Source organism: Pteropus vampyrus, unplaced genomic scaffold (genome assembly GCF_000151845.1).
Source record: "Pteropus vampyrus isolate Shadow unplaced genomic scaffold, Pvam_2.0 Scaffold84, whole genome shotgun sequence".
NCBI lineage: Eukaryota > Metazoa > Chordata > Mammalia > Chiroptera > Pteropodidae > Pteropus > Pteropus vampyrus.
This window is the reverse complement of record NW_011888865.1, coordinates 184,643-195,954: the sequence shown is the minus strand read 5'-3', so window position 1 is coordinate 195,954 and position 11,312 is coordinate 184,643. Positions and strand designations below refer to the sequence as shown.

Here is an 11,312-nt window from a genome sequence, read left to right as displayed (position 1 = left end):
GTGGGGAACAGGGAGGTGAAATCTGAGCTTTAATACCTATAATATTGTGAGATGAAGTTGAAAAAACAAAGACAAAAACAAAAACACTGTAAGATAATTTGCCAGAGAACTAAGAAGTTTATTTTTGGTGATGGAGTTGTATATATATTTTTCTTCTGTCTGCATTGTTATATTTTTCAGATTTTCTAAAATGATCACATATTACTTTTATAACTAATAAATTAAGAATTCAAGAAAATTAATTTATAGTTACATTTGCTATGTCTATATAAAAGTAAAATTGTAACCCTCAGTCTAACCAATTAAAATCAATCAAAATGATGAGATAACTGGCAGAGACTTTAAAATATGTGTCCTTTTAACTACACCACTTGTGATGCAGTCCCATTCAGAGTTGACTGAAATTCAGGATAGGACTTGACTATAGTGTAGTTAGTATGCGGAAGCCTAGGGAAACTGTTTTTCTTTTTTTAATTTCCTTCATCTGAAATACTCTTTCCAAACTTAAGCATTTTAAAATTGCTTATATTCTTTGCTCTCCCACTTCTTAAGGTTAGATGATCACAGTATTCTTTAAGAAATCCTCCTAGCTACTTCTGACCTTCACGTCTTTTTTCTTCCTTTCAGGGTCAACGACTGTATCTTACGGGTGAACGAGGTCGATGTGTCTGAGGTTTCCCACAGTAAGGCCGTGGAAGCCCTCAAAGAGGCAGGCTCTATCGTCCGGTTGTACGTGCGCAGAAGACGACCCATTTTGGAGACCGTTGTGGAAATCAAACTGTTCAAAGGGCCTAAAGGTAATAAAACCATGAATGACTGATAATAGGACACCAATGACAAACCATTTGGCCAAAGTTTATGCCATGACCCATCTCCGACGTACTCCCTTTTTTTTTTATCCTCCAACATTCAGTGTCTACCAAGAAATCTGAAATCCTGCAGTAGTGGTTATTACAGAGGGTAAAGGAAACCGAAGCTCTAAATATGAACTCAGAGAAGGAAAGGATAGATTTATGTTGGAATGTCCTTATAAACAATAACAACAACCATTTATATTTTTTCTATAAATTTTACATCTTACCGAATCATCATGAGTCGGCCTGCATATTAGTACTTTGTAATTTTTCAGATACAAATGGTTACTCATCTCATTTGGGAAAATAGTAATGATAATAATAGTCTATCTTGAAATAGCAATTATCTATTTTTAAAACACTGTTGTGATTTGTTTGGACTTTATAATATTCTCATGTTATACCCAATAAGTACTATATAACAATTTATACTTGCAGTACTCTAAATAAGTTAAAATTTATTTTTTTTAAGATGTTCACAAAAATTACCTCTCTTGAGGTAGTTGCAGTTACCCTGGGGGATCACATAAACAGTGAGATGAATAACTATATTAGTTTTTAAGAATAGTTCTTTGAGCTATGCTCTTCAGAATGATGACATTTAATATTAGCTTAACAGTATTTCACGTACTTTTTTAAAAAAACTAATAACTGGCTATTAAATAGTATTTTAAATATTTTAGAAGATTATGAGTGGATGTTACTATACTCTTTTAGTAAATCATTTCTCTTTCTCTTAAATCGATTTAATCTCTAATGCTATATGTGATTCAAAATAATAGGGCACACCACCTTCTCTGGAAGGCAATAGTGGATGGCATTTAAGATCGCAGAAACTCATGGACATTGACTATAGAACAGTGGTTTCCAGAGGGTAAGGGGTGGGAGGAGGGGGAAGGTAGATGTGGTAAAGGGGGTCAAATATGTGATGACAGAAAGAAATCTAACTACAGGAGGTGAACACACAGTGTAAATATATATATGCCTTACTGTTAAAGTGTACAACTGAAACTTACTAGATTTCATTAACCAATAGCACCATAAAAAATTAATTAATTAATTATTTTAAAAATCTCAGAAAAGTCTGACAGGACTGAATTTAAAGAACTGGTTCTTCCACTTACTAGCAGAATGATGTTGATTGGATCAATCTCCTAATTTTTAAATGGGAACCATATTGGTAGCATCTATCCCATGGAGTTTATGAGCGTTAAGAAGTTGACTAATATCCAGCACATGGTGAGCAGCAGAGCTTGCTAGTTAAAAGTACAAACTCCAGGACCAAAATGCTAGGTGTGCACCCTAGCTCTTGTTAACCTAAAAATAGAAAGCCAAGGTAAGAGGCAACAAGTGTTTATTTGAAATGAAAAAGAATTGCACTTCAGGGAAGCATTGATTCAGGCAGAAACACAAATAGTGTCTCAATTATGAAATGAAGGCAAAGGGTATTTATGAGAAAGGGAGGGGAAATAATTACATGAATAGAAGGAAGGAATTTCTATTGGTGCCAATTAGCTGAGGAAGGAATTTCTATATGTACAAATAAGCTAAGTTATTTTCTAGCTATACATAGTGGTGCTAATTCTAAAGAATATCCTTAATTTGAAGTCCTCATAGACGGGATGCCTGCTTTCCTATCAGCTTTATAAATGGTTGTATGGAGTACAATGTTGATTTGGCCTATTCCACAGGTTATTTTACCCAGTTCAAACATTCCCAAAGTTTGAGGAGTAAAATATGCAAGGTAATTCCTCTGGGATAACAGCTCCGACTTCATTTGGAAATGGCTCTATTTATATCATTTTTCACATTCTGCAGATCACTAGCTCTTTGACCTTGAACAAATCGCCTAGTCATTGAGCCTTAATTTTCTCACCTACAAAATGTGAATAATAATAGCTCTTGCCCCTAGAGATGCTGTGAGGATTAGGTGAATCAATTCACATTAAGTGTTTAGAATAGTGACTGCCCAGCAAATATTAGCTACATGTTATTTGTAGTATTCTTTGCTACATATGATTTTAACCTTCATAACAATTATTTGGTAACATAATAAAAAATACTCAGATTCATCATGGGCTAAGTTTAAATCATTAAAATCACAGAATTAAATGTAGGGAAAAAGGAAAAGAAGTATGGCATTTCCATACCACAGATTCTGGTAGTACAAAAGAATGAAAGTTCTCTCCTACATATGTACTAAAATCATATTTGCAAAGTGCTTTAAAGCTAAATAAATGAGCATCACACTATTTCTATTAAAAAGATATACTACATATAATATGTAGATATGTTTACAGTTCAATTATTCAGCACAACTATAAAGCAAATACTAGTTTTAAGCACTGGGCAAAGTATTACCGTTCATTAATAGGCCTCCTGCTAGCTGAGTCACTTGATGACCTCCAGCTACTCAGCAGAGCAATTATAGGCTCTATAGAATCCATAGCCAGAACTCTAATTTTACCAGGAACACATTTTTTTGGATCTTCGCCTTTGATACCATAGCTCCTTCAGGCTGATTTATTTGGGACCAAACTTTTTTCTCTTTTGATTCTGGAGTGGAGCAGGAATTGCCTTGGGGCATGAGAGTGGATACAGATGAACATTAATCAACCAGAAATACTCAGGCAATAACCCAATAAAAGTACACAGCATAGGAGTGATGCAGTTATACCTGGGCTTGGTCTACTGAGACAAGGAGAACAAGGAAACTGTTAGAACTGACTTTACATCCCTGGAAGCAGGCTCCTGCCAGATCCCTACAGAGGGGTGTGGGAATGCTGGTCCTGTTGCAATTATGCTGGGCCAGTTATGCTTTTTCATACTGTCACCGTACAAAGGTCACTAATGCTTGTTGATTTACTAGGAAAGAAACTGTTTTAGTCATGCTTCTTACAGTGCCTTGAATGCAAAAATTGCTTCATCAGAGTAAAATGAATTATTAAATTAGATTCTATACTAATGACACATGGCAATCTTAACTTAGCGCCTTATAATTCTTTAGTTTTCAATTACGATATATTTAAAAGACATTTTTACCAATGCTTACCTCATACCGTGGAAACTCTTGTGCACTGTGGAGAATGAAAATGAATCAGATATGATTCTGATGGGAGAATCAGAAAGTTCTAATGGGAGAGAGAGACATAAAGTCAACTAACTTTAATGCATGGCAAAATGAAATCAGCTCTGTGATGGAGCTTGAGCTGTGATTCCAATCAGGCATAAAGAAAGAGGTTGTTTGTCTTAACCAAGAAAGCCAAAATGCTCCAGAGTATTTCAAATTTAACATTTGGTCACAGGTCTTTATCTGCCCTTTGTTAAATGTGTGGGCACTCTGTATGGTAAGCTCAACATTTTAGCCAACTGATCTAACTAGCCTCGATTATGTGTATGTAATACAGAGCTAACTGGATGTATTCATTAATTTAGTCCTTCACAAAAAAAAGTATAAAAAGTTGTTGCTCAAGGAGATTATGGTCTGCTGGCGTAAACACCTATAATATAAATTAGGAAAAGCACTATGAATGGACAAAAAAATATATAAGGAGGTGCCAATTAAATAGTAGGTCAAAAAGACTTATCTCAGGAAATACCATTTAAGCTAAACCTGGAAATATAAATAAAAATAGAAGCTAGCCAGATAAAAAGTAAAGGAGAGTATCCAGATGGAAATAAAAGCATGTGTGCATGAAGGCCCTAACATAGCTTGTGATACCTTCTAGGAACTAAAAGAAGTCAATCATGATGGAAGTTTAATAATAGAATAATGAATGACATTAAATGATATTTTCAAGATAAGCAAGGGCCAGATCATGTACAGATTTGTTGACCACATGTAAAGATTTGTGTTCTCGTTTTAAGTGAAATGTGAAATACATAGCAAATTTTCAGCATGAGAGTAACATGATCAGATTTGTCATTTTTAGATCATTCAGCCACCGTGAAGAAAATACATTGAAAGGGGTAAGAACAGACATCAGTTAGGGGTTACCTGACAAAAGAAGGTAGAGACAGGTAGACAGATTCAAGTCATATATTAGAGATATAATTGATGCCACTCACGAATTACCTAAATTTGGTGTTTGTCAAGGATGAGGCTGTTTTCTAACTGAGCAATTGAATGTATTGGGGTGTTATTTGTGAAATGGGGAAGACTGTAGAGGAACTCCTGTGGGGAAAAGTTTAGGAATTCACTTTTGGACACGTTGGGATATGATGCAACCGAAAAGGCGATCTCAACGGGACAAAACTGAAGAACATGCCTGAAAATCCTGTCAAAATAATGTTTGAATTTTCCCTATATTTTGTAAAATATCTGGATTTGGGGAAATACCCAAATAATTGAGCTTCTTTTTCTCAATAATCTTTAATATAAAAATCATGAATATAGCTGCCTCAGCTGTTTAAACAGTTATAAACATTTGTTAAATCTATTTTATAGGCATTTTTAATACCAAACTTTTTTATTTTGAGATGGTTTGGTTAAGTTTATTTGTTTTTACATGTGACAATAGGTAAACAGTGTTATTTCTTGTATAGATAAAATATTAAGGGGTTCTCTAAAACAGTAATTTGTGGCAGAATTAAATCTATAGTTTTCCAATTCTATACCTTGTGTTTATTCCATGTATTGTATAAATTACTAATCCTGAGATGACCTGTGATTCCATCTTTATAGCAGTGCTCATCTTCCCAACTGGAATCATCTGGCTGATGATTTATGGCCATGTATTTCAGTAATTTATATTTGAGTAGTATGCAATTCTGATTTAGACTGTGTTTTCTTAACAATATATAAAAATTTTCCTAACCTCGCAGTTATATCATTTGGTCATTGCAAGCAGCTGGGATGTCTGTCTGTGGACAGTCAGTTAAAAAAAAAAATGGATAATCATGGGTAGGAAACAGTGATTAGGCAAATTCATTTAGACTTGCCAAGCAACCAAAAATACTCAGGGAAGAAAATCTTAAGTATACATGTGGTTTCCCAGGAAATAGGTCGCAATAAAAGTCTTTGTAGTGACTTTCCCAAGAACACTCTAAGTCATAACTTGTAAGGAGCTATGTAATTAAACATGTGCAGATGATTGATTCTGTGGCCTAAGCCAAAGATGCCTAAACTTATATGAGAAGTGGTATGTCTCTTTTAAGATGTTCTTGTTGTTTAAGGATACTATAGCTAGTTTCAGGCCAAATTCTAAAACTGATAAAGCTATAGCTTTATTAATAATCAAAAGTAGACTTGTTATGGCTTTATTTTAGCCATGTTATTCTTTAATAAAAAACTGAAAGAGTGGTAAAGTCTATCTAGCACAAATTTCAGCAATTTTCCTTTCTTTTAAGAAAGTTTTTAAACATTATTTGTTATAATTTCTTCATATATATATACATAAATATATTTATAGCAGTTTTAGAGGTAGAGGTTTGTATCGGTGCAAACTGAAAATGCAGTGAAGATTATAGCTCTGTTTTGTACAAGAAGTAAAAATAACCATAAAATACACCGACTGTAAAAGTCACTATACTCATGGCCATTTATAATGTGTATAAGTCAGTCCACAGAGAAGACATATTTATAGTGATGAAGTTCCTGGACACCTTTAAGTACCTGTAGGACCTAGAGCAAGTATCTTAGCCACTTTGTCCTTCACCTTCCTCATCTGTAAATTGGATATAGTTTATCTAATTCATAATTTTCAGAATAAAAACTGTAATTTCTCAATATATGTTTATAATATATTTACACTTGTAATAATTAGCTAAATGTTGAATAAAGAAAAGCAGCAAAGCATATATTCATTCTAGTGCTTTAATAATGTCTCCCATAGTATTTTACACAATCTAGTCCTTTAAAGTATTGTTTCTTGAATTAATGAATTGAAAGTTAACTAAAAGTTTTTAATATTTAGCTATTCAGATGGAGCCAAAATATGTTTTTTGTGTTAATTCAGATTTCTGCAAGCATATATACATATATATATAAACAATATATTGGTGTTAGCATTGTACGTGCACATATATCTTAAATGCACCTGTATTTTTCTCTCCAGCTTGATGCAAACTTATTTCTAACAGGTCTGAGTTATGATGTGGCATATGAATCTATGTTTTATAAAAATGTGTATGTATGTTTATGTGTATATATTTTTTCTTAGTTTTCCTAGTTTGAGCAGATATTTCAGTAGACTCCACATGTAGAAATATCTCCAAGCATGTTGAAAATTGACCTCGTGATGTCGCCTTAATGCCAATTTCTACCATATGCCCTCACTGGTACAATCTGCTCCTGCTTCTGACCTCTCCATTTATATTAGATTGCCCTAGTCATCTAAATTAAAAACTCAAAGTCTTTTTCTTTTGATTCTTCTCTCTTCTTTGATGCTTTTATTAAATCAAGCATCATGACCCTTAGAAGCTACCTTCAAAATAACTAGTTCTCTCTTTAAAATCACTACTGCCGATACTATGGTGTTTATTATATTTTGTCTGATCAACTGTAGCTGACTACATTGCCAGTCACTCTCTTTCATGCCTACACACCTCTCCTAGATAAATATTTCAAAAATTACAGCCCTGTTCAAAAGTCTCTAGTGGTTCTTCATTGTCACCAAGTAATGATCTAAATTTCTTGCCATAGCCATTTCATGCCCTCTATGATCTCCCTCTCTTCCAGTAACAAAATTAAGTTTCAGCCTTCTCTTCTCTCTTCTCTCTTTCATGCATTGTCTGATCCCGGTAAGCTGGACTAAGTACAATTTCTTAAACACATACCACACTCTCCTGTCTCTAGGCCTTTGCTCATCCCATTTCCACCTTTGGAATGTCTTCCCTCAGCACCATGACCACTACCCGTTGACATCATCTATCCCCCATGAGCCAAGCCAGTTCAATTCTACCTCTGCCACAAAGCTTTCATTAATCGACACAATCAAAGCAATATTTCACTTATAAGAACTTCTAAGACGCTTTGTTCCTTCCTAAGTTGCTTTGTTCTTTTCTCTTCTTTTGTTATTAGGCCATCTAAGCAACCCATATGGTATAGGAAGGATAGCTATCAACAATACAAATTGAGGAGATTAACAAGCTCCTAATTCTAACACTTAAGACACTGAGTTATAATCTTTGCCCTGGCCTGTGCTAAATTTGAGGCATCTAGTGAACACTTAAAAGGAAAGTACAAGCCTCAAGTTGAGTCTATGACCAAACTCTGCATAGAAAGGGGAGGAATTGGAGTGAAAAGATGAAGAAGAGTTAAAGACAAATCATGACCATTACTGCATATGGCAAGGTAGAAGAGAAATGGCCAAGATGGAGCCGAATCATTTTACTGCTGAGAGGACTCCTGTTTTTTCATACTTTACAGAAACGGTCTGTTCAAGAGACTGGTATAAAAGTGTTTGAAGCATCTAGTCCTTTCCTTAATAGTGCGATTAACCAAAAACCAAAATAGTGCGATTTCCAAATTATTGAGGATTTCTATATTATTTTTTCTTAATAGCCTAGATGACACATATATTGTCCAGTTTGGTTAAATATCAACTTGACATGTATCTGATATTATAGACAGAGAATTTCTTAAATATCTAACTTGAATGAAGTTTACCAGCTTGTCTGCATCTGCATACTCATTTTCTTTCTCTAATCCCTTTGTTCTTTAATCTGCTCTTGCCTTTTCTCTCTCTAACACTAATATGACCAGATTGAACTTTCTGCATGTTGTGAGGAACTCATCTGACGCTTGTCAGAGGTGGTAATTTGACAATTTCACTATTCTACAAGTTGATTTTTGACATATTGTCCTAGAGCTTCAGGTTTTGAACACATAATAAGTGCTCAGCAAATACTGAACAAATTAATATTTTAACCGAAAATTGAGTGCACTGCCCTCAATGTACTACAGAGATTGCCTCTGTTGAAATTCTTCTTTTTATCTCTCTGTCCATGGATAGCTTTGCTGATGGTGTACTTTAGCAAGTTGTACTACTATCACCTGACTACAATAAATGGGAATATTTAGGTTTAGCAAAGTTTTCAGTTGTCAAGAATTTAGCTGTTCATACCAAAGCAGTTCATCAGGCTACTAGTGAACTCTTTACCGTTTAGTAAAAACTAAACACAGAGGGTTATGCAACTGTTTTGATTACTTGCAGCCAATCATTTACTGCATCAAGGGGCACCATACCTTTCCCCCTTTCTTGCCATGGGGTAAATTATAATGCATTTTAATTTTTTTAATGCATGTTCAAATGTATCTCTGAATGCAAGGCACAGTTTTCTCTTTATTCAGAACCATGTGCCAGGCTCTGAGTTCTAAGTGGTAGGTAGGTATTTGTGGTGAAGGGCTACTCTGAACAATGGTTTGACTCTTAATAAGAACAAAGAGCAAATTCAGCTGTTTGGCATGAGGTCCCAGAACACTACATTTTCCTTTCAGTGCTAAAATGTTTTCACTCCTTTTGATTTACCAAAATTGTTCCTTTGAGGACACAGGGGGACTTGCTTGAGTACATGTGTAGTGCAACCTTTTATTAAAACATAATATTCAGGGTCAAAAAGAAAATGCTTAACTTTTTGTGTTAAGCCAGGAAAATAGTCTTCTTGAAAATATATTGTGGCTAAACCACTCTCTGTCCCCCCAAAGAACAAATTGTTCTTTTAAAATTGGTCAAAGGGCAACACATTTGATGAGTGCACCCTATTCCCAGGCAATTTCTGTAGAATTTCTTGCATATATACATGATTAGTTTCTGATTATTTCTGGAAAAAAGATATGTGCTTGTGGATTGGAAGTCTCTATCTTTAACCTGATATTTGTAGTATTTTCATAATAATATATGCAAAAATGTTTTCTCCTGAGATCTCATAGCAAATGATTTACTCATCAAATATTTTCTCTGTAATCCCCATTATTCTGTACATTATAGCATTATGGGAGAGTAAAACAATTGATTCTGTTTGCTAAGTCCTTTTGGAAATTAAGAAATAAAGCCATGTTTCTCATCTACTCTTTGAGGCTAACATGTGGACATTGTGTTTTTCTTTTTGTTTCGTTTTTAGTTTATGTCTTTGCTGCTTAAAACTAGCTTATAATTTTAGACAGAATTTATGATCAATGGCTCCTTGAACAAATCGTTATTCAAAATCGTTTTTAATATGCAAATTTCAGATTAAAAAATGCATCGTACTATATGTAGTTTTGATTGTTAGACATTCAAAAGTTTTATAATTCACACAGCAAACACTGTTTACCTAACTGGGAATATTTGCTGAGGTAAATATTTACATTTATAGCATTTTTTAAAGTTTTGAAAGGAAATGTGTTGCCATGGTAAATACTATGACTATAAATCTTTCTGACTTATGATCAGCAGCAATCAATTTCATGAAAAGACTTTAGGATTTGGACCAGCACCTAAGTTTAAATATTTTTTACTTTTTTAAGAAGCAAATAAGTATGAAAAATAATAATCTATTCACCCAATAAGTATTTTATTTCAAAAACATTTATTAAGCCAGGCAGTGCTAAGTGTGAAATCAAAGGAATGATAGTGAATAAAGTTTTGGCTTTTCTCCTAAATTCCTTCTTAGAACAATGGCATTCTCCTACACTGAAACAATGCAGTCTTCCTCTGCTAGCTAGCATTGGATTCATGCTAAATTCATCATAGTTCCCTAACTAATATAAATAGACTTATAATTTGGTTTCTCAACTCATCAACCAGTGTACATTAAGATCTTCTTTTATGGAACATAGAGATCTAATAAAATTAAAGCTTGCAGGATATTTTATTCATGGACTATGACTCCGAATACCATTAGCTGTCAGTCAAAAATCATGTACTGGTTTGTCTCTGAGAATAATTCAATTGCAGCTAGATATCTTGGGCATCTTATCCCTTATAGAAAGTTAATAAGAAAGATAAAATAAAATCTATTTTTAACATACATCAAGAAAGACAACTTAGGAGTTTTTAACCATGGAATATGCTGTGGGTTAGCCAGTTATGCAGTCCTACCAAGAGTCTACTGAAAGTTGGAAATTTGCACAAATAGATGATATTAGGAAAGGTGAGAATTATTAGTCAAGGCTAAAAAGAGAGCAGGTAGGAAGAAGGAAGAGTCAAAATAACAAAGGAAAGAGACTTGGTACAATTTGAGTCAGTGTCTTATAGTTGTGAGTGAAGAAGGCATATATTTGTTCCTTATAGGCCATTAGTCTTATGAAGAAAGAGTTCAGTAATTGCTTCCTAGGAATCTAAAAATATTTGTTGAGTCTTCATCAGTAGCTGATTCACATGGGAAAATTTAACCTTCATAAATCTATTCATTTGAATCAACTGAATGTGGTACCAGTTTTAAAAATATATATAATTTTGATGTGCAAGAATTCTTAGGTGTCATATATTCTAATCTCTCAAAATACTCACATTCGCTCATGTATTTAACAAATCA

General features: G+C 33.9%; 1 protein-coding gene across 1 annotated transcript in view; it reads left to right on the top strand.

Moving 5' to 3' along the window:
- Positions 1-11,312, top strand: part of DLG2 (discs large MAGUK scaffold protein 2) — a 1,459,931-nt gene that overhangs the window by 1,302,245 nt on the left and 146,374 nt on the right. Inside the window, exon 10 of the mRNA XM_023532491.1 lies at positions 628-797. Coding sequence (XP_023388259.1) covers positions 628-797 — 170 coding nt within the window. The remainder of the gene's footprint in view (positions 1-627; positions 798-11,312) is intronic.